General features: G+C 38.8%; 1 protein-coding gene across 1 annotated transcript in view; it reads right to left on the reverse strand.

The window, feature by feature from the left end:
* The window catches only part of LOC120540225 (serine/threonine-protein phosphatase 4 regulatory subunit 2-like), a 138,518-nt gene extending 125,104 nt beyond the window's left edge, over positions 1-13,414 (reverse strand). Inside the window, exons 1-2 of the mRNA XM_039770789.1 lie at positions 13,229-13,414; positions 12,730-12,811 (exon numbers count right to left, since the gene is read on the reverse strand). Of these exons, the coding sequence (XP_039626723.1) occupies positions 12,730-12,811; positions 13,229-13,262 (116 nt within the window). The 5' untranslated portion in view covers positions 13,263-13,414. The remainder of the gene's footprint in view (positions 1-12,729; positions 12,812-13,228) is intronic.
* Positions 13,415-21,339: the final 7,925 nt, after the last annotated feature.

Genomic DNA, 21,339 nt, shown 5'->3' on the forward strand with positions numbered 1-21,339 from the left:
TTCCCTGCGCTAACCAAAACTGATGTACGTACCTATTTCGATGGTATGACGCTACTGTCGGCTGCCATATTGAATTTTCCAAACTTCACTAATTCTCCAACTTCCCGTGTAGGTAGAAGGCTGAAATTTGGCAGGCTCATTCCTTACAAAAGTTAAGCAGGTTTCATTTCGAAATTCTACACGTAACGTTCAGAACGGTCAACAACGTCCGCCATGTTGAACTTTATTTATGGCCCAATCTTCACGAAATTTGGTAGGCGGCTTCCCTGCGCTAACCAAAACCAATGTATGCGTATTTTATTTGGTGGTATGACGCCACTGTCAGCTGCCATATTGAACTTTCCAACGTCACTAATTCTCCAAATTCCCGTGTACGTAGAAGGCTGAAATTTGGTACTTATTTCTGTGGTATGATGCCACTGTCGGCCACCATATTGAACTTTTCAACGGTCTTTGTTACTTATGGGCCCATCTTCTAGAAATTTGGTACGCGGGTTCCCAATGCTAACTGAATCCTACTTACGTACATAGATAGATAGATAGATAGATATATACGTCCATAGCCTGCAGCTCAGTCACCGTGTGAGGCGGCATTAGGTCCCTCAACCCAACGCTTCCCACGTTGTTGGCTGCCTGCCTATATAAGGCCGTCCGTCGCTCCAGTCTCTACATTCCCTTCCTTGCTTCGCCACAGGAATCACGTCTCCCTGCTGATAACTACAGCCTTTTTATTTAATCCACGGCTTCTCCGCTGTTTTATTGTTCATTTATTACGATTATAGTTATTGTGTAGGTATTTTAGACTTACTTTACATTGTTCAGGTACCCATTTCCTTTATCATTCCAACCGTACCCGCATTAACATGTCTATCGAGGTGATCACCATCGATCAAAGAACTGTCACTTACTGAGTGGTTTCCATGTCCGGAGATGGCACCTACCTTTTCCATTCTCTTTATTACATATTGCACGGCCGTATCAGGCGCACTCTTGATATCTGGAGAAACATTGTGTCTTATGTATTGAATGACTGGGACAGGTTCAAGAAGTGGACTGATGACGGTACAGGAGATAATTATACTACACAGGAGCACTATAAGAGTGAAATGCTTAAGCCCTTCACTTATGCATCTGCATGTGAGTTGAAGGCTGCCACTGAATTGTTCGGTTGTCTCTTTCAGGTGTACCGAAATGGCCAAATATTTTACACCTTTGGACAACCGGCAATGCCTCTTAAACATCTTAGATTCACAGGTGACGATTTCAGTACTGGACACATTGATGTTTATGAATGTTTAAACTCTCAAAAGCTGGATGTGAAATTATCGATGAAACTGGTTGTATACTTACAACGCTTGACAGATGCCGAATGTCACTTCAATACAAGTCCTACAAATACTGTCGTAATTGAAACAAGCCATGAAACTCAAACCGATTATGACAGCAGCAATCCAAGCTGTGAGATTTGAAACAAGATTACTGTTCACATGGCCAAATGTACTTGCATGCTTAAGAGTAAGCTCAGCGCACAGCTTGGTCATATTACAACCGGAGGGCCGAACTCACAATGTGGTATACAAAGAGATCCTTAACAAATAATTATTTGTATATTTTTCTTCAGTTTAAAAAGTTTTCTTCTTAATAAAACTTTTAAGGCAGTACTTCGCCACTGCGAAGCACGTGTATTTTGCTATATATACAGTACAGGCCAAAAGTTTGGACACATCTCCTCATTCAATGTGTTTTCTTTATTTTCATGACCATTTACAGCACTCCATCACTCTCCTTCTTGGTCAAATAGCCCTTACACAGCCTGGAGGTGTGTTTGGGGTCATTGTCCTGTTGAAAAATAAATGATTGTCCAACTAACCTGACTTCTGCACAACACAACTGCTGGTCCCAACCCCATTGATAAAGCAAGAAATTCCACTAAATAACCCTGAAAAGGCACACCTGTGAAGTGAAAACCATTTCAGGTTGAAGCTCATCGAGAAAATGACAAGAGTGTGCAAAGCAGTAATCAGAGCAAAGGGTGGCTATTTTGAAGAAACTAGAATATAAAACATGTTTTCGGTTATTTCACCTTTTTTTGTTAAGTATATAATTCCTCATGTGTTCATTCATAGTTTTGATGCCTTCAGTGAGAATCTACCAATGTAAATGGTCATGAAAATAAAGAAAACACATTGAATGACGAGGTGTGTCCAAACTTTTGGCCTTTACTGTGTAATTAAAGGAACACTTTGAAAACACATCAGATCTCAATGGGAAAAAGAAATCCTCCTGGATATCTATACTGATATAGACTGGGTAATGTGTTAGGAACGAAAGGATGCCACATCGTTTGATGGAAATGAAAATGATCAACCTACAGAGCCCTAAATTCAAAGACGCCCCAAAAATCAAAGTGAAAAAAATGTGGCAGGCTAGTCCATTTTGCCAAAATTTAATTGCAGCAACTCAAAATTGTACGCAGTAGTTTGTATGGCCCCTGTGTTCTTGTATACATGCCTGACAACATCGGTGCATGCTCCTAATGAGACGACAGATGGTGTTGTGGGAGATCTCCTCCCAGATCTCGACCAGGGCATCACTGAGCTCCTGGACAGTCTGAGGTGCAACCTGGTGGCATTGGATGGACCAAAACATAACGTCCCAAAGGTGTTCTATTGGATTTAGGTCAGGAAAGAGTGGAGGCCAGTCAATGGTATCAATTCCTTCATCCTCCAGGAACTGCCTGCATACTCTCACCACATGAGGCCAGGAATTGTCATGCACCAGGAGCCACTGCACCAGCATAAGGTCTGACAATGGGTCCAAGAATTTCATCCTGATACCTAATGGCAGCCAAGGTGCCTTTGTCAAGCCTGTAGCGGTCTGTGTGACCCTCCATGGATATGCCCTCCCAGACAATCATTAACCCACCACCAAAGTGCTCATGCTGAATGATGTTACAGGCAGCATAATGTTCTCCATGGCTTCTCCAGACCCTTTCACTTCTGTCACGTGCTCAGGGTGAACCTTCACTCATCTGTGAAAAGCACAGGGCACCAGTGGTGCATCTGCCAATTCTGGTATTCTATGGCGAATGCCAATCGAGCTGCATGCTGCTGGGCAGTGAGCTTAGGGCCCATTAGAGGACATGGGGCCCTTGGGTCACCCTCATGAAGTCTTTCTGCTTGTTTGGTCAGAGACATTCACACCAGTGGCCTGTTGGAGGTCATTTTGTAGGGCTCTGACAGTGCTCATCCTGTTCTGCTTTTCCCAAAGGAGCAGATACCGGTCCTGCTAATGGGTTAAGAACCTTCTATGGCCCTGTCTAGCTCTTCAACAGTAACTGCTTGTCTCCTGGAATCTCCTCCATGCCCTTGAGACTGTCCTAGAAGACACAGCAAACCTTCTGGCAATGGTACATATTGATGTGCCATTCTGGAGAAGTTGAACTACCTGTGCAACTTCTGTAGGTTCCAGGTATCACCTCATGGTACCAGTAGTGACCCTGACTGTAGCCAAATGTGAAACTAATGAAAAACAGTCAGAAAAGATGAGGAGGGAAAAATGTCAGTGGCCTCCACCTGTTAAACTATTCCTGTTTTGGGGGTTCATCTCATTGTTGCCCCTCTACTGCACCTGTTGTTAATTTCATTAACACCAAAGCAGCTGAAACTGATTAACAACCTCCTCTGCTACTTAACTGACCAGATCAGTATCCCAGAAATTTCACTGACTTGATACTATACTCTCATTAAAAAGTGTTCCTTTAATTTTTTTGAGCAGTATGTATATAGATAGATAGATAATGTGTGTGTATGTATGTGTATATATTAGATAGAGAGAGAGAGAGAGAGATATATATATATAGATATAGATATATCTCTATATATATCTATATATCTCTCTATATATATATATATATATATATATATATATATCTCTCTATATATATATATATATATATATATATATATATATATATATATATATATATATATATATATAGCAACACTCACAACAGTGACAAAACAATTACATTGACGATCATGTTACGTTATTTTCAAGATGTTTCCTTTTCTTTTTCATTACTTCTTTAACACACTACTACTCTGCTGCGAAGCGCGGGTATTTTGCTAGTCTATATATATAAAATTCACTAAGACCATGGCAAGCAAGACGCATAATTGATAAGGAAAGAAGAGAAGGTAACGAAGGTGAAGAAAGCGATTGTTAAGGGAGTTAGCTAGCGGGCTGGCACGGCATATGATGATGTCATCAGGCTGAGTCAGTACCGGCTTGCTTTGGAGTGTATTATTACAGCAGTTCACAATACAACCAGCTTTGAACTGAGTGCTCTACTGTCATTATTAACTTGAGAAACAGTGATCACAATTGAAACGAAGAAGAAAATTGCTTCGGAAATATGAGTGGTGTTCGTGTGACCGATCTTGCTAATATGTACAGCATGTCGAAATCCACCATCTCAAAAATTTTACAAAGAAAAGATTTGCATAAGGAGGCTCCTTCTAAACAATAACCACCTTCCGTTTCATTCTCCTCCTCCTCCCTTCCCGGAGCCCAAAGATGTCAAATTAAATGGTGAGTACAGTATGAAATTGTTGTTTTTGGTTTAGGCTAGGCATTTTTTGTAACTTTTCAACCCACTATATCCTAACACAGGGTCACGGAGGTCTGGTGGAGCCAATCCCAGCCAGCACAGGGTGTAAGGCAGGAACAAATCCCTGACAGGACGCCAGCTTAAAGTGTACGAGTGTTATATGGTGCTCTACCTTATTATTCATTCCATGCCTTAACTTCTTCCCACTCAGGAACCGCCGATACTTTCAATCATTCCTCACAACGATGCCAGTTATTTATTTATAGACTTGCCGGTTTACGCTACTACTTACAATGATTTTGAATATAAGTAAGTAAGTAACAATTTACTTTTTCAAAATGCTTCCCAAACACTGCTCCTATGCAGGCAAAGAAACACATTTGAAAGAGAAAAAGAAGATTTAAAAAATTCCAGCACAGCTCCTTTGTGGTAACCAAAATACAAACTTTAGAAGCAAAATGTCTTTTAATTAATGCTCACATCTCTTTAACAGAAAACACTCAGCACTTCTTCCACACATAAGCCTTCAACAGAAGAAAAAAGAAAAAATTAAGGGAATTCCATACTTTAGTAAGAACAACAATTTTGTGTCTTTAGGATTCACGCAAATATGAGAGAAGTTATAAAATCAACCAGAATGTTTAAGCAAATTATAGAAAGAAAAAAAAAAACCATCTAAATCTGTAGTAGTTCTCTCGTGAAAAGTAGAAAGACAAAGACACACAAGAAATATTGCTTCTCAGCTTTACATATTCAGTGCAACCTATGACATCCAATTGAAGGATATCATAGCTACAGTTCAGAAAAATTTTAAAAAATTTCAAAAACGAGACATACTGAGATTAATAAAGGATCACCCCAATGTCAATATTTTGTTGAACCACCTTTTGCTTGAATGACAGCCTTCAGTCTGTTGGGATACTTCTCTATCAGCTTTGCACATCTAGATTAAGCAATATTTGTCCACTCTCCTTTACAGAACTGTTCAAGTTCAGTCAAATTGGATGGTGAGCGTAGGTGGACTGCTATCTTCAAGTCTTTCCACAGATTTTCAATGGGATTTAGGTCTAGGCTCTGACTGGGCCACAAAAGGACATTCACTTTTTTTCTCCTTCAGCCACTGTGTGGTCAATTTCGCTGTGTGCTTCGGGTCATTGTCGTTTTGAAAGGTGAACATTCTGCCCATCTTTAACTTTCTGGCAGAGGGAGGTAGGTTTTCCTCAAGAATTTGATCGTATTTTGCACCATTCATTTCTTATTCTACCCTAACGAGAGTCCCAGGCTTTGTGGCAGAGAAACACCCCACAACAGGATGCTGCCACCTCCATGCTTTACTGTAGGTATGGTGTGTTGTGGATGGTGATTTGCTTTGGATTTCCACCAGGTGTACCGTTTGGTATTGAGGCCAAATAGTTTGATGTTGGTCTCTTCTGACCATAAAACCTTTTTCCATTTGGCATCAGAATTGTCAAGGTGCATTCTGGCAAAACTCATATGAGCCTTAATGTGGCCTTTCTTGAGAAGTGGCTTTTTCCTTGCAACCCTCTCGAACAAGCCACAATTGTGGAGCGCTTGTGAAATTGTTGTCACATGCACACAATAATCACTCTTTGCCATAAAATCCTGCCACTCCTTCAAAGTGGCCATTGGTCTCTTGGTAGCCTCTCTTACCAGTTTCCTCCTTGCTCTTCCATCCAGTTTGGAGGGACCGCCAGATCCAGGGAGGCTCCTAGTAGTTCCAAACATTTGCCACTTCTTTATAATGGACTTTACTGTGCTCCTTGGGATTGATAAAGCCTTTGAGATTTTTTTGTACCCATCCCCTGCCTAATGTCTGTCTACAACTCTATGCCGGAGATCTTTTGAAAGAGGCTTGCCACTCATAGTCAGTTGTTTGCTGTCAGTTGCACTACCAACCAAGGTAATGCTCCAGGAACAGGTGTTTTTATGCTTGAATAATCACACCGATTACAATTGATCACAGGTGGAAGCCATTAACCATGGTCTGCAATGGAAATGGTGGTTACTTACACCGGATTGAGTTTACAAATCTTGTTTAGGAGAGGGGTGATCCTTTATTAATCTCAGTATTTCTTGTTTTTGATTTTTTAAAATTCTCAACTGTAGCTGTGATATTACTTGGATGTTATAGTTTGCACTGAGTAAGTAAAGCTGGAAAAAATATTGGTTTGTGTGCTGTAAAGCAAAAAAATTGGACTATTTCAAAGCAGGTGATTCTTTTCTATACCCATGGTATATGCAGTCCCCTCCACTATTATTGGCACCCCTTGTAAAAATTAATGTAAGAAAGGTTAGGAAAAAAAAAAAAATTAACTGCTGAAGAACAGTTGTCTTACACTGAAAAAATGTGAAACATCTGACTTGGGCAAAGCTACTGACAAAATCATTCAAAGAAATAAGTGGGGTGAGAGAGGTCCCTGTGCACGCTCTCTCTCTCTCTCTGGATCCTTCCATTACAAAGGTGTCCTGACCAAGTAAGGGGCGCTAATCAACCTCATAAATATGCAATCACAGAACTTCATTGGCTGGAAAAACAGCTCCCTTTTAACATTGTCAAGACCCCACCACCTGCATTCATAAGTATCTGGCTATGCTCTGCAATGGAGAGTGCAAGATCAAATACAGCATTTTACAGTATATTCTATGGATCCAGGAAAGGCATAAGGGCAAGGTGTCTTCGCAGGAAACCACTCTCACCTGGAACAAGTAATAACATGACTACTGTAAAATAAATAGTGTTATCACAGTACAAGGGCAGTAAATTGCTCTTGCTACTTTGGCAGAACTGGACTGCAAATTTTCTTTTTAATCCTGGCAAAATCATGTCTTTTATTTATGTGCACCCACACCATATGAAAACTGGATGTAATGTCTTGCCAGCTGGTTAATAGCTTCCAGAACAGTGGGTACTTATGGAGTGAAACTTCACTGAGATATGCGTTGCCTGTCAGCCAGTTTACAAAGGAGTGACAACATGAAACCTATATAAACTGATGAAAAAAATAAAAAGTCCTTCAGTGCAAATGTGCAACACTGGTGCTCTTAAAAGTCAGAGCTGCCAAAAATGTAGGCATATTCCAAGTTTTCTTTCATAAATCCCAACATTTGCATGGGAAGTTGCATACACACATTTAAAGCCTCTTTTTGTGCATACGCAAGCTTTCGAAATAAGGCCTCAGGTGTGGATCTCAGCTTTGAGAATATCCCTCCATGACTGCCTCATAGGGCACCTGCGATCTGCCAGTGCAGTTTTACCACCAGCCCTGCTTGAATGGTGGTGGAGCTGCATATGTAGCAGTCTCTCAGTTGTCTATTACATCCCTAGCCCCAAGTGATGCTGTAAACGGCACTAAAGATCCTACATATCAGCCTCAGCACTATCCACCAACTCATTAAATGAGCCAAATAGTTTTGTCATAGAGCTTTCCAGCACTTGGAGCTTTACTAAGTCAGACTGTAGGTCTTCTTTCCATCCCAATCCTGACACCAATGTAGTGTCAGAACCAAGTTCGAGAATAGATTCTCTTGCTCTTTATATAGCTCTTTTAAGTGGCTAGCTATCCTTAAAAGAACCACTCAGCATGGCAGACCTGCCATTTTTATAGGCTCATAAAATGGATAATTCCTCCCAGGATGATGCAGGTTGTTAGTGCCACTTAAAATTATTAATGTTGTTTCCAGTACAGTAAATTGAAACAGTGTTAAAGCTTGACTTTTTAAAACAGGTCCACTTAACCTAATCATATGATATGCTTGTGTAGGCATTAGAGTGGCTAAACATATTATTTGCAATTTTTTATAAAATGCACCAATATGGGAATGCTGGGCCAATGGCAATATCCGATAATGTTTATGTACAGTGGAACCTTGGGACACGAACGTCTCGGAACATGTACAAATCAGGTTACGACCAAAAAGTTTGCCAAACTTTTGCAGCTTTGACCACACACCAGGGTGACTAACAAGCCAGTTTCCCTTCCGGTTCGTACGCGCCGGTGATTTACACACGTGTTCAGCCACTCCCTGCACTGTACATTGTTCTCGGTCAGACGTGCATTGCGCAGAGGGACTTTACCTCAAAACTCTAATCTCCTCTCTATCCAGCTTCCTGCTTATTTCCTTCATGCCAGAACTTGACTCATGCAAGGTTAGTATTCTTGGTTGTTTATGGTTAGCTTTTTTATAAATTAAGGATTTTTCAAATGTTAATTTTTTTTTCCCTGTTTACAGCGAGCGGTTTGAAAGGCTGTAGCGTGAACACTTGAAATGTTAGTTCTCTGTTCAAGGTTTTCTCAGCGTTATTTTATTTTTTTACATTTAGTTTACTATTACATTGTGCATTCTATGGTATAACTATGTTTGTGCTTAAAATATATATATATATATATATATATATATATATATATATATATATATATATATATATATATATATATATATATATATATATATATATATAAATAAATAAAACATACAGTTCATATGGTCCAGGACGGATTAATTGTATTTACATACAACCCTATGGAGGAAATTACTTCAGGTCATGACCAAATCGTGTTGTGACCACAGTTTGGAACGAATTACGGTTGTGACCCAAGGTTCCACTTTACTTCCCTGCCAAGTCCGATGCAGATATACACATTTATAAGATTCAGAGAAAAATTAGACTGTCTGGATGAAAATTACAGAGAAACATAACTTTTATTAGTATAACAATCCTGCATACCACATACAATCACTAAAAAATAAATGACATGCGCCACATTTGGCTGGCTACCTGATGGTTATCAGAGGTGGGTAGTAATGAGTTACATTTACTTCAAAGAGTAGTTCTACTGCACCATACTTTTTACTTTTATTTGAGTATATTTGTGAAGAAGAAACGTTACTCTTACTCTGCTACATTGGGCAACACTCGATTCGTTACTTTTTTTCCCCATTTACACATTAGATATATTTTTGTCAGAGAGAAGCCGCCAGTGGATCTACTGTATGACTGTTTCACCAATCAGATGTAGCAACAATAATCACATGACTCAGTTTCACAAATCAGACGTAGCCATGCAGTCACATGACCACACACCAACTGTGGCAGCATAGCGGCACAAACTCCTCACAGACAGCGGACAGGGAAAGAAAAAATACAAGTGGAACCTCGTTTTGCGAGCATAATTTATTCCGGAAACGTGTTCGCAATCCAAAGTACTTGTATATCAAAGTGAATTTCCCCATAAGAAATAATGGAAACTCAGATGATCAGTTCCACAACCAAAAACTATTCATATAAAAATGATTAGTACAAAATATAAAGTAAAAATACATAAAACATTAACTTGCACTATACCTTTGAAAAGAATCATGGCTGGTGTGACTGAGTTTCTAAGCTCTTGTGGGATTTCACCCAACAGGACAACATGCGGAAGAGCGTCCCGAAGCAACCGCAGGCACCCAGTGCTGCAGCAGTTTGCCATAAAAGTGAATCCAAAAAGATCGTGGTCATGCTATAAGCACCTGCCATTGATGGGTGGAACATGGATAATAATATATGTGCATGGCACAATATTACTTGGCCACTAACCCGGCCATGACGCTGCCTGACTGCTGTGTCTGTGTATAGTAGAGTGGCAGATCCCGCTACAATAAACACGCTGTTCCTGTTTCAAGCTGAATAAAGTGGGTGTCGCTAAAGAATGAATATGCAGTATTATACTGTCGGTGTACAGTATATCTTGTCACTGTAAGTAGTTTGCACTGTTCAAACATACAGGTTACCTACTGTAGGTATTGGCTTCAAAAGCTTTGTTGTGAAAAACGTATACAATGGTAAAGAAATAAATAAATGTTTAAGAAAGTCTATCATTCTATTGTTTTAGTATGATGGGAAGATTTTTCTTAACAAACAAAAGCATCTCTGCCTTGTTGCACAAAATTCTGTTTATCACATTAGAGGCCGCACTGTCCACACTAGTATATGGGGCTAACAGGAACTTGTGTGCTACTCTGGCAATGGTAGGAAACCAACCCCTGTTGTTATTCCAGTATTTCAGTAGATCTTAATTCCTTGGGATTGGTGCTTCTGATTTAAATCCCTGCATCTGCCAAAGAGCACGCATACATATACAGCATTATATTCAATGCCATCTTTCAAAAGTAAAAGATAGCCCTGGTAAAAAAAAAACAAAATTCAGGTCTATCACTCCTTATTGCTTAAACTTACACCCTGACCAGCCGTTTAAAAATATTTTGCCATATCATACAGGTGAGCTATGCCACACACTGACCCCAACAATACCTCATTTGCAAGCTATGGGTGTTGATTTCACAATCCTAGTAATCAAATTGTTACAATATTTAGAGTTGACTTATTTTAGTATGGAGTATTTTAATTTGTATAAGGAACACTCAAGTATTATGCATTAATCAAAATGTCCCAACAAATAGATTTTAGCAAATGCAATGCACCATCCCACCGGCCAAGCAAACGTGAGTTATAGGCTGAAAACCAGAAACATTACAATGCTCTTCTGAATTTTCATGTGCTCTATCTCACATGTTACTTCACAAAACAGTAAATATCTACAAGTTATACATCAGTAATTACAGACGACTGTCCTAATAGAAACAAGTCCAAGCACATTATTGTAAAATGTGTCAATCGTAAGATATTCTCCAAATAAGTGGAGTCGAAAGGCAACCTTTGGCAAGTACCACCTCACATTTGCGCATAATTAGCTCCAACTCAATAGGTCAAACACTTACAAAACATTATACCATTGAAAGGCCGTGACTGTGACGTCTCCAACGATGCAGATACATGCACAGACGTTCATACAGTTCTCCACAGAGCAATTTTTTTTTCCAAAAACTTACCTCTGTTGGCACCTGGCTGTTTTCCTGAGGTGTCATTATGTTCGCTTCAAGAATTTCATTGTAAATTTTGAATGTCCCCTCATTTATCTTGATATTTTTCTAGCAAAAAATTTTTTCTTGATATTTCAAAGCCTTTATTTATAATGAGTAATCTTCCAACACCTCTTACTGTTGAAACAAGTTAACTAGTTTCAAATGTAAAAGTGCTCTTTATTTTTGGACAAAGATGTAGTTCTCTCTAATTTGTGGTTATGTGCACACAGTATTAATCAATTAAAAACAACACAAAGAGACTAGTTTTAAATCAATTAGTTGATACATTTTACAAAACTGACATAACCACAGGTATGCAGACTAGTATAACAAAAACAATGTACACATAAACAAAAATAAAACTAAACTTAGAATCTCTTTACAGGTTAATTAACATTTACAGTCACTCAAAGGCTATCTGGCACACTGCTGAAACGAACACACTCAAAATGCAGTATGTTTAGAAGATTAAAAAGTCAGCAATCGAAAATATTTAAAACTACATTCAGTTTAAAAAGGAAAACTGTTCATGGTAAGCAAGTAGTATTTCATTTATTGTTTTACAGTTTTCTTCCACCCAAATAAATCATGAGGCGTTTAAAATAAAACGCCTCATAGTGACACAAGAAACACATAACTGGCAATATATGAAACATTTTACAGTCACACAAAAGTCAAAGTGTGTCTTTTTATTTGCAGAGAATTGCAAATATTTCTATATTGTCGACCGTTGTTACTGCTAGGGGCGAATCTTGTATGAGTTAAAAAAAAAAAACTCATTGCTTTTACTCGCGGACAATTATACTTTTTACATTTTAAACTGTATGATCCTTGTGCATGTTCAGATGGATATTTTTCCTGACAGAATTATGAAACTGTTTAACAGTATGAACGCATTTAACTGCAAACGAAAACGAATTCCTAGAATAAGGACAAATAGTTGTAAAATACCTCGATGCAAAAAGTAAATGTATTGCATCTTACAGTTCCGGGAGAAACGGTGTAAATATTAAATTAGGATTTACGATTTTTTATGGCCATATACAAATAACGGTGAAGTGTCCAACACACAAAAAACAGGCCAAATTCACTTAGGAAAATAGTTCTCAAAATCTACGTACTATTGTTTTCATACAAGAACAAAACTGGTTTTCTGAAACGTAAAAGACTAAATTAAAAAAAAGTTGACTTACATTGTTTCGCCACTTTTTGCAACATGACACAGAAACTGATCCAGTACAGGACAGGCTTCCTTCTTTCCCTTCTTTTCAAATTCTGCAATGAAAAAAGTAAACAAGACTGTATGGAAGAAATGCGAGGCTAGCAATTAGTAAGTCTAAGCTTAATGTGAGTAAAAGTTGTAAAACATATTATATTAAAGATTAACTGTATCGCTGATCAATCGAAAAGATTAAATGGAAAAAATATTCTCGACATGCTCACATTATCAATGCTAAAAGACAAGTGTTATTTACAAAAACACCGTAACTCGTTGTACTCCACAAACATCATAATCAATGATGAAAAGTTATTACAATTAACACACAGACTGCTAATAGGCTACGACTTTATCGTGTTTTGGGGTATATGGCACAATCACAAAATTAGTACACACTTGCTGTCCACTGTTCAGCACAACCTAGAAAACAACCTAAGATATACAACGCAAACAAAAAATATATCAAATGTAACCTTTAACTGCTTCCAGAAGAGTGTCGATTTCCATGTTTTAAAAAGATAAATTACTGTATTGGGTTTTGTACTCTGTCTCTCCTTCTTCTGAGCCTAACAGGAAACAGAAAGCAGATGAGTTTACGGCCTCCGAGACAAGAGCAGCGTTCCAACATGGCGCCCGTGACGTCACAATCCTCCAGTTTTCTCGCGCTACAGTTCCCAAGAACCCATGCGGCGGAGAGCGCGGGACTGCGCGTGCCCCATCTACCTGTGAATAGACGATATGTAGCTGACCTTGAGATCACCTGTTCGTTTAAAGCAATATTAACCTTAGCAAGGACGTGGACTTTGTTTCGGCTTCTTCTAAAATTATGCAGGGAAATGAAGTTTATTATTATCTGTTTACTTCTTCATAAGAAACGCTTTTGGTTCAGTTACTATTTTAGCCTGAAACATATAATATTAATCCAGATATTTTTCAAAACAATGCAATCTATCCATCCATCCATCCATTATCCAACCCGCAATATCCTAACTAGTATCCATATTTAAACTATTAGAAACGTGATGTTATACTTTTCAACCCTACATTACTGTTCAAAGAGGTGAGTTGTTTTTGGTGGCATATGCTTGCGATTACACCCCACAGCTTAAACCTTTCATCATTGCTTGGCCCTTAAGTGTAATCACTTTACCTCACACCAGATAACTTGTGATCTGATTACTATTTTATTTCATCTTACATTTTTTTCTGCTCCAGAGCACTTCTCAGCATTACAAAACACCATGCACATTATATACACACAAACATAAAGCGCAGGTTCTGAGTGCCAGAATAGATCTTTTGCTATTTAAATGGCTTTTTTAGGTGGCTCGGCATCCTTAAAAGGGCCTCTCAACGTTGCTGCACAATTTTGTTTGCAACTTGACCCATTCCAACTTCTTGAAACAGCACATGACTCTTCAAAAAAAGCGGGGTGGTCTTTTTTTTCCCCTTGACACTGAAAACGTCATTTCCAGGCCTGGATCTCAGCTTTGAGACTCTCCCTCCATTGCTGCTCTACAATGTATCTGCCTCATCCTTTGCCTGCACAGTTTCACCACCAGCCCTGCTTCACATGGCTTACCTGAGCTCAGTGACAACTGGATTTGCCAAAGTTGTTCCCAACTACATAAAACTGGATGCTTGGATGGCACCCATGCACTTAGGCCAATGGACCTTAGCAGAAGGAAAAGCATTTGTGGAGCCAGTCTTTCACCTGTTTTCCCCCCTCTACCAATTCTGCAAACAGCACTCTAGATCCTGGATTTCAGGTTCACGACTCTCCAGAAGTGCCAAGCAGGTCCATCATGATCAATGCAGCACTCAACACTTGCTAAAATTGGATTGTGGGTCTTCATTTTGTCCCGCTTCTGACATCAATGTCTTGCCAGCATCGGGTGCCAGAATGAATCCTTTTGCTCTTTACATGGCTCTTTTAGGTGGCCCACAATCCTTAAAATGACTGCTTGCCAGTGCCGCACTAGATGGAATTTTGTTTGAAACTTTGCATGCTTACCATTTTTAAAGACAACCCTGCCACTGATGATGGCATCATACGATGGGTGACTCACCCTTGATGGAACTTCTCATCACTGGTACAGTCCATTACAAGTAAATAAATGTTCTGAGAGACTGGTCAGAGACTTTGTTCTATGTTGCATGTCACATACACAAATAGAAAATTATTAGGAACACTATACTAATACTGGCTAAGGCTCCCTTTTAATATCAAAACAGCATCAATTCTTTGTTTCATGTATTCCATAAAATGTTGGAAAGATTCCTGGAAATTCATGCTGCAAAGATCTCAATCTACCGAATCCAAAAGGTGTTCTAATGGATTCACATCAGCTGACTGATATGGTCACTGAAGAATGCTGAACACATTGTCATGTTCATGAAACAAGTTTGAGATGACTTTTACTTTGTGACGTGGTGTATTATCATGCTGAAAGTAGCCATTATCAGATGGGTAAATTGTGATCATGAATCGATGCATGTGGTCAACAACAATACTCAGTAGGGTGTGGTATTCAAGCAATGAGTGACTGGTATTAATGGGCTCAATATGTGCCAAGAAAACATTCCTCACACCATCACTTCACCACCACCAGCCTGGACCATAGACACAAGGTAGGTTAGATGTATTGAATCTGTTGGTGCCAGATTCTGATCCTACCACCTGTGTGCTTTGCAGAAATCAAGATTTATCAGACCAGGCTAAGTTTGTATAATAATAATAATAATAATAATAATAATAAATTCTTTACATTTATTTTCTTACTACTCAAAGCACTTTAGTGTATAAGGAACCACGTCAGACACCAGTAATGTGTAGTATCCACCTAGATGATGTAATGGCAGCCATTTTTGCAAAAGTATACTCACCATATAGTAGCTGTTAGGTGGTGAAGTGGTTAGAGAGAGATACCTAATTAGAGACAGTGGATGATTAAGGAGCCAGCATGAGTATGCAGTGGTGGGCAATTTAGCCTGGACATTGGGATACACCCTACTCTTTATGAAGGATGCCCAGGGATCTTTTATGACCACAGAGAGTCAGTACCTCAGTTTTACATCTCTTCCAAAAGACAGTGCTATTTTTACAACACAGTGTCCACATCACTTTACTGGGACATTGGGATCCACATTCAGACCACAGAGTAAGCATCCCCCCTGGCCTCACCAACACCTTTTCCAGCACCAGCCCAAGCCTTTCCTAGGTAGAAGTCTAGTCTTCAACTGTCAAATTTTTGTGCCCACTGCAGCCTCAGCTCTTGGCTGAAATTTGCTGATAGCACAACAGTCTTATTTCCAACACTGACAAAACTAAATGCAGGGAGGAAATCTGAGCTCTGACACACTGATGACAGGAAAACTGCCTTTACTTTAGTGTGGCCAAGACCAAAGAGATAATAGTGGATTTCAGGTAGCAAAGAGGCAAACACTCCCATATCACCATCAATGGGACCTGTGGAGAGGGTGAGCAGTTTTAAGTTCTTTGGTGTGCATATCACCAAAGATTTCACATGGACTGTTTACAGTGAAAAAGTGGTGAAGAAGATGTAACAATGCCTTTTTTATCTCATGTGGCTGAAGTGGTTTGGGATGAGCCTATGCACCCCCAGATCATTTTACACTTGCACTATTGCAAACATCCTAATTATTTGCATCACTGCCTGGTATGAGAACTGCACTGCCCTCAATCACAAATCCTTGAAGAAGATAGTGAATTTTGTCTATCAGATCATTGGAGATGAGGTTCCTAACCTACAACACATATTTGTTAGGCATTGTTTAAAGAAAGCCAGAAATTTCAATGACCCCAGACATCATGTACTGTTCATAATATTACATTTCGGCAGTAATTATTACCTTAGCAGGAGTTTGGGTCAGTTGGTTCCAAAAACAGCTTCTTCCATCAAGTTTTTAAGATGCTGAAGTCAGCATTGTGTCTGATACTAACCTTTAGCAACATCCCACCCTCCCTCACATTCATGCTACTGTTCCTTCATCCCTAAATTCTCAACTAATTTGTTTTATTAATGTGTATTGTATATTGTGTTTCTAATTGTTTGCTTATGTAATGAATTTATTTTGTACTGATATTTAATTGTATTTATTATGTGTATGCTCTGTTGTGTAAATTTGTGTAATACTGCTCTAATAACATGACCCTTGCACACAAGCTTTTAACTGACATGTATATTTGTGTTGTTATGTGACAATAAAGAGACTTAATAATTTTGGATTTTACAGTCATGTTCTCCTTTTATCTGTGTGGATTTCCCCTGAGGCTCTCCAGTTTTCCTTCAACATTTTAAAGGACATGCAATTTAGGTTAGCTGGTGATTGCAAATTGGCCTCTTTGTGAGTATGAATGTTGGGGCATGTGGACAGGATTGATCTCTGCAATGAACTATTACACTATTTTCTGGTTAAATTTAAAAGATAAGGAGATGTCCAGAACATGACAAAAATTACCTTTAATATCCCCCTTTAATACATGCCAGCACTATGTAATCCTCCTCACACATTCCTAGTTTATCTGATAGGTAGCACTGTCTATGTATTTAGTATTTATTTAGTACATTTTTATATAATAATCTTAAACATTACATAATGCAGACACAGAAAGCCAGATATCTATCTTTAAGACTAGGGGGCTTCGCTCACCAACCCCCCTGGCCTGCACTATGCGCCAGCCACTTCGCATCTCTGCCACTCACGTATGTGGATTTCACTTTCACCAAACAACAAATCTTTTAATTCTCGCGAATACACCTCTTTATTGGGAAGAAACACTACTTTCCCCTGATGGCAACTTGAATTAGATGATCTACAAGTCTCTGGCTTAAAGTTTAAGTCCAAACAATATATTCAATCTCTTTTTGCTGTTCTGTTATTTCACTGAGTAATAATTTCCGTTTGTTTGCGCTAATGCAATCTTTACTATCAATTTTTTTGAGACTTTCAAATTTTAGTACATTCATTATCTCTAACCTGCTTTGAATGTGTATCGCGCCAACGTTTTTGAATTCTTTACAACGTTCTACTTTATCATCTGCTCTTTGTCTTTTATTTCTAGCCCCGGGCATGGTTACATCTCTTAGCACAAAGTCTCAACTTGTGGGACATGAAAATATCTCTCTGAAAAAGTCTTGTCTCCTCCCAGGATTTTTTTATTATACTAGAGAGAAATAGGTGATCAACAAATTACTAGTGTACATTCTACAGTACTGCCATTTCAAAATGTACATTTTCTAATTTTTGTTGTTTTGTTTATTCTGTGTAATATTTTTAACAAACTAACCATAAACCACACTTTAACATATATAAATAAACTAGCTGTCCCCCGCGGCTCTGCCCATGTAATCGTAAAACAGGACAAACTTTAAAAATAAATAAACAAACAGGTATCGCTAGCTAAGATGAGGCAAGGTGTGCTCCAACATGTCACGAGAGGCAGACCGACTCGAACGGAGGCTGGCACGTGAGTGAGGAGGGCCCCTCCTGGCTCCACACTCCTGATGTCCTGTGTAGTAGTGAAACAAGACAAACTTTAAAAATCAATAAACAAACAGGTATCGGTATATTCACTGGTTAGAACATTAGAACATTAGAACCATTCAGCCCAACAAAGCTCGCCATTCCTATTCACTTGTTTCCTTCAAGAAAACATCAAGTCGAGTTTTGAAAGTCCCTAACATCTTACTGTCTACCACACTACTTGGTAGCTTATTCCAAGTGTCTATCGTTCTTTGTGTAAAGAAAAACTTCCTAATGTTTGTGCAAAATTTACCCTTAACAAGTTTCCAACTGTGTCCCCGTGTTCTTGATGAACTAATTTTAAAATACAAGTCTCGATCCACTGTACTAATTCCCTTCATAATTTTAAACACTTCAATCATGTCTCCTCTTAATCTTCTTTTGCTTAAACTGTAAAGGCTCAGCTCTTTTAATCTTTCCTCATAATTCAACCCCTGTAGACCTGGAATCAGCCTAGTCGCTCTTCTCTGGACCTTTTCTAGTGCTGCTATGTCCTTTTTGTAGCCTGGAGACCAAAACTGCACACAGTACTCAAGATGAGGCCTCACCAGTGCATTATAAAGGTTGAGCATAACCTCCTTGGACTTGTACTCCACAGATCGTGCTATATAACCTAACATTCTGTTAGCCTTCTTAATGGCTTCTGAACACTGTTGGGAAGTTGATAGCTTTGAGTCCACTATGACTCCTAAATCCTTCTCATAAGGTGTACTCTCGATTTTCCGACCGCCCATTGTGTATTCAAACCTAATATTTTTACTTCCTATGTGTAATACTTTACATTTACTGACATTAAATTTCATCTGCCACAAATCTGCCCAAGCCTGTATGCTATCCAAGTCCTTCTGTAATGATATAACGGATTCCAAATTATCTGCTAATCCACCTATCTTGGTATCATCTGCAAACTTAACCAGCTTGTTACTTATATTCCTATCTAAATCATTTATATATATTAAAAATAGCAGGCCCTAGCACTGACCCCTGTGGAACACCACTCTTAACATCGCCAGTTCTGATGAGGTTCCTCGCACCATCCCCCTCTGCTTCCTGTGTCTGAGCCAATTCTGCACCCATCTAAAAACATCACCCTGAACTCCCACTTCTTTTAACTTGATGCCCAACCTCTCATGTGGCACCTTATCAAATGCTTTCTGAAAGTCCAGATAAATAATATCATAAGCTCCACTTTGATCGTATCCTTTTGTTGCCTCCTCATAGAATTCCAACATGTTAGTAAAACACGACCTCCCTCTTCTGAACCCATGCTGACTGTTCAGAATAACTCCTGTCCTTGTCATGTGTTGCTCAATCTTATCCTTAATAATTCCTTCCATTAATTTTCCTGTGATGCTTGTTAAGCTTACTGGCCTATAGTTGCTTGGATCTGCCCTGTCACCCTTTTTATATAATGGGATGATATTTGCCATTTTCCAGTCCTTTGGAATCTCTCCAGTGCACAGTGACTTCCTAAAAATATGTGTCAAGGGTTTATATATGTACTCACTAGCCTCCTTAAGAACACGAGGATAAATATTATCTGGGCCTGGTGATTTGTTTGATTTCATCTTATTTAATCTGAGCAGCACTTCTCCCTCTACAATTTCCAAATCCCTCAGTACCTCCTTAGTAGTTGTGTTTACCTCTGGCAGGTTATCCACTTGCTCACTTGTAAACACCTCAGAAAAATGTAAGTTTAGGGCATCTGCTATTTCATTGTCTGTATCTTTTAATTCCCTTTACTATTCCTGATGAACTTGACCTCCTCCTTAACTGTTCTTTTACTACTAAAATACTGAAAGAATCTCTTGGGGTCTTCTTTCGCCTTATCTGCTATATTCCTCTCCAACTGTCTTTTAGCCTCTCTGATATCCTTCTTAATGGTTGCCCTCATGTTCTCATATGCCTACGTTCTCTTTGCAGTCATTAGTCTTATATGCCTTATACAGCAGTTTTTCCTTTGCAACTTCTTTTTAAATCTTTATTAATCCATCGTGGAGTTTTTTAGTTTCCTATTACTTCCAAATTTAGGTATGTATCTGTCCTGCATTACATGTAAAACATTTTATTCCTGTTCCACTGCTCCTCGACTGTCTCCACATTTAAAAGCTTATCCCAGTCTATCCTACTTAGACTTTGTCGCATCTGCTCAAAATTAGCCCTACTAAAGTTCAACTTAACAATTTTAGTCTTTGCATCTGTACTCTTACAAAATACTGAGAATTGTATTACATTATGGTCACTTGACCCTAGTGGTTCAATCACCTCTACACCCTCAATTCTATCCTGATTATTACAGAATACTAAATCCAGACAGGCTTCACCCCTTGTTGGTGCTTTAACATGCTGTGTTAAAAACAGTCGCTGATTACTTCTAAAACTCCTGCTCTTGTGCTCCTCCATCTGTAAGGTTATCCCAGTTAATATTTGGATAATTAAAGTCCCCATGACTATAATATCCCCCTGTAAACTTGCCTTTTTGATATTACTAAAAAGATGTGTGTTGAAATTACTGTCTGAATTGGGTGGTCTATAACACACTCCTAAAATGAGACCTTTTCCCTAATATTTTCCAGGCGAAGCCACATGTCCTCACTAAGATGGGGCTCATCATCCAACTGAAGATGACTTACATTTAATTCCTGTTTGGCATAAACAGCAACCCCACCTCCTTTTCTGTTCTGTCTATCCTTCCTAAAAATGTGTATCCCTCTATGTTACACTCATCCCCATCTTTGTTATTTAGCCAGGTTTCCGTTATTGCTATAATATCATAATTATGCTCTGCTACATACAACTCCAACTCACTTACCTTATTTTTGATACTTCTAGCATTAAGGCAAGCTATTTTTAATGTGTTAATCCTTCTACCTTTACGTGTTTGCTTAAAATTTACATTACTATGCATTTTTATTTCTACACCATTGTTTGTTCTTCCATGTATAGATCTAAATCTGGCCTGTCCTAAACTCCCTGCCCCCCCCCATTCCCTAGTCTAAACAATTCTCGACTAGCCTACACATGCGCCTCCCCAATA

The sequence above is a fragment of the Polypterus senegalus genome, chromosome 12 (genome assembly GCF_016835505.1).
Source record: "Polypterus senegalus isolate Bchr_013 chromosome 12, ASM1683550v1, whole genome shotgun sequence".
Classification (NCBI taxonomy): Eukaryota; Metazoa; Chordata; class Cladistia; order Polypteriformes; family Polypteridae; genus Polypterus; species Polypterus senegalus.